At 31.7% G+C, this 6172-nt stretch overlaps 1 protein-coding gene across 1 annotated transcript in view; it reads left to right on the forward strand.

Moving 5' to 3' along the window:
• LOC117175513 overlaps positions 1-6108 on the forward strand; it is a 265411-nt gene extending 259303 nt beyond the window's left edge. Inside the window, exons 22-23 of the mRNA XM_033365220.1 lie at positions 2391-2912; positions 3295-6108. Of these exons, the coding sequence (XP_033221111.1) occupies positions 2391-2912; positions 3295-3447 (675 nt within the window). The 3' untranslated portion in view covers positions 3448-6108. The remainder of the gene's footprint in view (positions 1-2390; positions 2913-3294) is intronic.
• Positions 6109-6172: the final 64 nt, after the last annotated feature.

Consider the following 6172-nt stretch of genomic DNA (forward strand, 5'->3'; position numbering starts at 1 on the left):
GAAAGGCACCTCTCTGACTGTTCACAAAAATGATGGATAAAACCCTACCCCTTTCAAACTTCTCGTGGGGAGGGGGCTACGCTGTGCCTACTCATAGAAATAATTTTGGTAAAACCCTACCCCTTTCTAATGTCTCGTGATACAAAACCAAGAAATTTTTGATTGCGGATTATGAAACTTGCAACTAATATAAATTAAGGAAAACGACGTTTTTAATTACAAGAAAGAAGCCCCCTGTGACTGCTTACAGAAGTAATTTTAGTGAAACCCCTATCCCTTTCCAACGTCTCGTAGGGGGTGGGAGGCACCCCTCTGACTGTTAACAGAAATAATGGCCAAACCTCGACCCCTTCCCAACGTTTTGTGGGAGGTTTAGTGGGAGGGGGCAGTCTAGGCTCTATCCTTAAAATATGCTGTTTACCGGTACCGACTTTACATACACAACCTTAAAAATGAGTTGTTTTTTTATTTAAAATTTCTGTGCTTTCTTAAACTTTCGTCGTTTGTGATTGAATATAATTCTTATTAGTGAATAATTCATCTTTTTGGATCAAAATTCAACTACTAGGTGTGACATTCCATTAAGAATTAAAATATTTGGTTAACTATCCATGTACTTTGATAAAAATTATTCTTTTTTTGGTAGAAAATTAAGTATTTTGGTTTAAATATAATTTTTTTAGATTGAGACTTTTAATAACTTAAAATATAATTATTCTGTTTTTCCCTAATTATATTTTATATAGACATATCATCTTTTTACATTCTCATTATTTATGATTGAGAAAGTATTAGAATTGTCCGAAATTTGACACCACAGTTTTTTTACGGATCTGCACATTTCGAGACCCCTTGAATCCGAAAATCAAGTTTTTACGATGACGTCTGTTTGTCTGTCTGTCCGTCCGGCACTCCGTCCATAAAAACGATAACTCTCGAAAAAATGAACGGATCAAAGCCATCATCTTTGGCACACTTTTTTTAGGTCCTAAAAGAAAGTACAACATCGTTAACCAGCCATTTTTGATAAAAATTCAAAAAGTGAGTGCATTTTGAAAATTTTGGAGACCACTGTTTTCTGAATTTGAAAATTCTATATACGATGACAATATGTACTTCAAAGTCTACAGAGCTTTGAGAAACTTAATCTTTGACTATACTTAATTAAGTAGACAATTCAGAATATGAAGACGCATAAATATACTGCTATCTAAGAGATCTTTTTAATAAAGTTTTATTCAAGCATTCCAAATGCAAAGAATAAATATCCGAGCGCGAAACGCGAGGTTTAATTATGTGGTAGCGCGAAGAGCGAGGTAAGCCACTATCAAGCGCGAGATTGAACCGGCGCGCTCAAACTTGCGAGCGGCGCGCGCAGCGCACGATGAGAATGTACCCGCGGGGCGGGCAGAATTTTGTTTCACAATTCTTCGGTTTGGTTAAAAATTCACTAATTCGTTCAACATTTTTTATATGGAGCTCAAAACTTATTTCTGTAACTTAAAAATAGACTATTCCAGTTTTTGTTAAAAATTTATCTTTCTTAGTTGAAAATTCACCTAATTTGTAGAAAATTTATATTTTTTGTTGGCAGAAAATTCATCTAACAAATTTGTTGGAATTTTTTAACTGAAAATTTGGATATTTTATTTATTTTATGCTAGAAAATTAATCTGTTTCAATTAAAAATTCACTTGTTTTGTCGAACACTCGCCTTTTTCAGTCGAAAATTCAATTATTTAGGTAGGAAATGCATTTTTGTTGTAAATTTAAGGTTTTTTTTTTAATTCGTCTTCACGACTTAAAAACTCAACATTTTGAATGAGATTTTTTTTTCTTTATTGATCGAAAAATCTTTCATGGTTAAAAAATCAACTCTTTTGTTGAAAATTTGTAATTTCTGGTTAAATTAACATCTTTTTTATTAAAAATATAAATTTTTCATTGGAAATATCAGCTATGATGCTTTATGGTAAGAACTCAATTTTTAAATCAAATATTCATAATTTTGATTAAAAATTTAATTAGTTTCTTGAAAATTCCCTTTTTTATGGAAAATTAATTACTTTAACTGAAAATGTAATAATAAAATGTTACATTAATAATTCTTGAACTGTTGTCAGTTGTTTTATGCAGACAAATGTGACATTTTTCAACACAGCCCTTTAACTGAAACTTAATTCTTTATTATGTGTGTGAATGTAGCAACATTTCTTCCTTCGAATTTTTCAAAATAGTAAAACTAAAATGCGGTGAAAAAAAACGAAGCTTATGGAACAATTTGTAACTTCTTTCGAAAGCAAAGATCAAGGTCTTAAAGTGCTGGAATAACTGAGATGGTATTTTTAAACATTTTCACTGGTGGCATTTCTGTGTCTTTTCTGTTTCAGTTTGATATAATCGAATTCGATCCAGAAACCTTCAGAATTCTTTTGGACTACCTCCATACCGGATCTTGTCCTTTAACCTGTAGCAATATTCCTGGCTTGATCTGTGCTGCTGAGCACTACGATCTTCCAGAACTTCTACAGGCTTGTTTCCATCATGCTAAACAATTTCTCCGAATTGAAATTGTGTGTGTTATGCTCTGCTCCTTAGAAAACTACTACTGGCGATATACCTCTGCCTCGGAACTAGTCAACATGATTCTCGCCTTTGTTGAAACTAGGGCTTATCAACTTTTCCAGAGTCCAGAATTCTTGACATTAAGCGAGTCGATGGTTCAAATGATAATGTGTCGCGGACTTGAGGTGATCGAGATCAAAAAGTTCGAGGCAATGCTTAGTTGGGCCAAACATAGGATCAAGACCAAATCGTCAAAAATTGATGCCAAGATGGAATTTAAATGCATCATGGAGAGACTCAGCAGAGATCTTAAACTGTATAGGATAACACCTCAAGAACTTATCAGAGTAAGAGCTTTTCTAATTGCATTATTTTTAGCTTTTATTATTTATATTGCCTCCATGGCGGTGAGTTCAAAATTGCCCAACTTTAGAAAAACTGTTTTTATAAATTCTATCATTTTTAGTTTTGGAATCTTGAACTGGAACACTTGAAAATCGGGAAATATCTTTTCAAACCGAAGAATCACTGAGATTTTGTTTGTTTTTCCTCGGAGTTTTTTTGTATAAAAAACAAAAGTTTCAAATGAAAATATCTATTCGAAAAAGTGATACCGTTTTGAGAAAAAAAGAGTCACATTTACTCTAGTGGCTTTTTTTATATCAATAAATGCATTTTTAAACTTTTATAATACTGAAAATGAATGATCAATTTATTTATATTTTACAGATAGTGCTACCTTCAAAAGCTATCAAAAATGAAAGGATTTTAGAGACTCTGATGTTTCAAGCAAATTCTGGTATCTACAGAAACGTTGACCGATATTTGGAGGCCTATCAGAATAGGATACAAAACCAAGAAAGTTTTGATTGCGGATTATGAAACTTACAACTAATATAAATTAAGGAAAACGACGTTTTTAATTACAAGAAAGAAACGCTGGATCTACTTTTAAATTTTGTAATTTCTACAGAGAATGACAAATTTGATCAAATCTACAAACTTTTTTGTAATTTAAAGAAACTTATACACGAAACCAAAGCTTAGATGTGTTTTCACAAATCAAAGATGGTGCTAAAGTATTTTCTTAAATTAATGTTCTCTCGAAATTGTAGAAATTACAAATGCTCGAAATGTCTAGTCTGTGAACCAAAATCGCTCAAAGATTTCGTAAACGAGATCGCAAAACGTTTTCGTTTAATAATTGCGGCTATAGAACGTATTAAATTACGAAAAACATGAAATGAAAGTCTTTGATGGAGCGATTTCTTTAATTTTGCTAAAAAAGGGGAAATAAATCGGCAGTAAACAAAAAATTTCTTGGCGCGAATGAACTCAAGCAAAGTCTGGTATAAAAATTTGCAGCTGCAGCAGACCGCGGTAAACTTGATTGCGTGGCGCAGCGCGTGTGAATAAATATTTTAAATTGCAATACAGAAGCGCAAAAATGCACATTTTTTCATAGTTTAATTAAAGTTGCGAGAGAACTGAGAAAATGTATGCCAATATGCGCAGAAGATCGGCTCTTCTTCACGAATAGACAAACGCTCACGTTTTAAGCATAGTGATAAGTTAAGAAAAAAATTAATAAAACTTGGTCCGCCGCGCTGTAGGGCGCTTCTATTGATGTAAAATTATTTCTTGGCAATTACACGACTCAATTTTACTCCATTTTGGATTAAAAGGAACTTGACAATGTAAAACATTCTCGCAAATTTTAATATTACTTCGTGGAATTGGCTCGTGATTGATTTTCGAGGCAATCTTCAATAAAAAAGGCCAAAAATGACAATCTTTACGATAAAGAGAAACTACTAATAATACAATAAAGTAACGATTAAAAGGCATAAATAATATAAATCTGTTACAAAAACAACGTTAATAATGTATTAATAACTTGAATATACTGCTATATATAATAATTAATAATGATACTAAATGAAGAAAGCGTTGATGTTGAATGTGAGGTAAAACAAAATATTTGAAGTCTGTTCTGTTTTTCTATTGTAGATTTTGTATCTCCAATATTCTAAGTCAGACATTCTAAATATCTGTGAAGAGGGCTGATATTAAAAGTATAAAAAGAAAAAAATGCAATAACCGACCCAATTTTTTAACGAGAAATGTGCGTCATTAACAAATTAATCGACATATTGCTTTCCCTCTTACGTGACAAATAATCATATCGAAAAAATTACAAAAATTAAATTTCAAACACATAAAATTCGACTTCTTACTCAGAAGAAAACTCAAGTGTCAAAAAAGGAATGAAGCCAAACTGTTTTTAATTTTTTTTTCACAAGTTATACATTTTTCTACAGTGAATCTGGACACAAACAATTAATTAATATGTGCCCCGTTTTAATAGTAGACGTGAAAAACATCTGTCGTAGTTAAAAAACTGAAAGCGAAGAAATATTTTTGACTCGGTCTGTGTGTTGAACGTATCATGAGAATCACTCGACCAAAAATTAAAAACTTTTTTCCAGTTTATATACATTTGCAATAAGTTAAATAATTCATAAGTTCAAATAAATTATGGAATTTTCAAGAATTACACTAGGTTTTTTTTAATCTATGATTTTTAGAATATTTGTTAAACATGGAATAATAAATATGCAATACAGAAACTAATTTATTTCCAAATTCAACTAATTAAGAAAAAAATCGATTGATTCTCTTGTAAATATCCGATATATTTTCCAGAATTCAATATTCTCGTACTCCTGCTGTGTAAATTCAGTTAAGTTATTCAGGTAACAAGTGCGATATGTGACGTATATAGAAATAAGTAATTATCGGTTCACCTGAAAAAACTGAGTGATCGCCAAAACTATTAAGTGTCTTATTGTTCAGGCAAAAGGCTGGACAAAAGTAGATCGTTCCTGATCGAATAGCTCACAATAAAATGTTGGGGCTTTTTGCGAAAATTTATTTTTTTTCCACCAGAGAATGTAAACAGAAATAATCTATTGTTTTGGAGGGTAACGCTTCAAATCAGTACAAACTCACTATATAATATATAGTTATATTTCTCTTATTTCCTCCAAAACATCGCTTTTATTACTGTGTGCAAAATGTAAAAGTCGTTTCACACAAAGAGAAAATTATAGAATTTTTAAATTAAAACTACCCCGCACAAAGTGAACGAAAAAGGTCTTTCGGTCAAATTTCGGTTTTCTCAGGCTTCAGGTGATGCTTATCGGAAGCCGTAATGAAACATCTCACCTCGCACATCACAACAATTTCATATGACTGTATGATTGAACATTGAGAGAGATCAACACTAAGTCCAGCCATTGCCGCCTACATTTTTCAACCGTACATGTACATATGCTGATAAAGTACTCGTAAAAAAGAAATATATTGAAAAATGCGGAATATAGAAATATACACACGACGACAGAGAAACGTAATAAAAAAAATATATATACTATTTTGAGCCACGTTGTAATCGGGCTTACGGCGGGTGTTAAAAGCTCCAAGTAACTTTACGCTTATGTATACAAACAAATTGATTCTTGAATACCGTTTGAGGTAAAGAAAGATTCACCCCAAATTTATTTTTTTCTATATTTTTCTAAATTTGCATGTTACTTTTATCTTT

The sequence above is a fragment of the Belonocnema kinseyi genome, chromosome 6, assembly GCF_010883055.1.
Source record: "Belonocnema kinseyi isolate 2016_QV_RU_SX_M_011 chromosome 6, B_treatae_v1, whole genome shotgun sequence".
Classification (NCBI taxonomy): Eukaryota; Metazoa; Arthropoda; class Insecta; order Hymenoptera; family Cynipidae; genus Belonocnema; species Belonocnema kinseyi.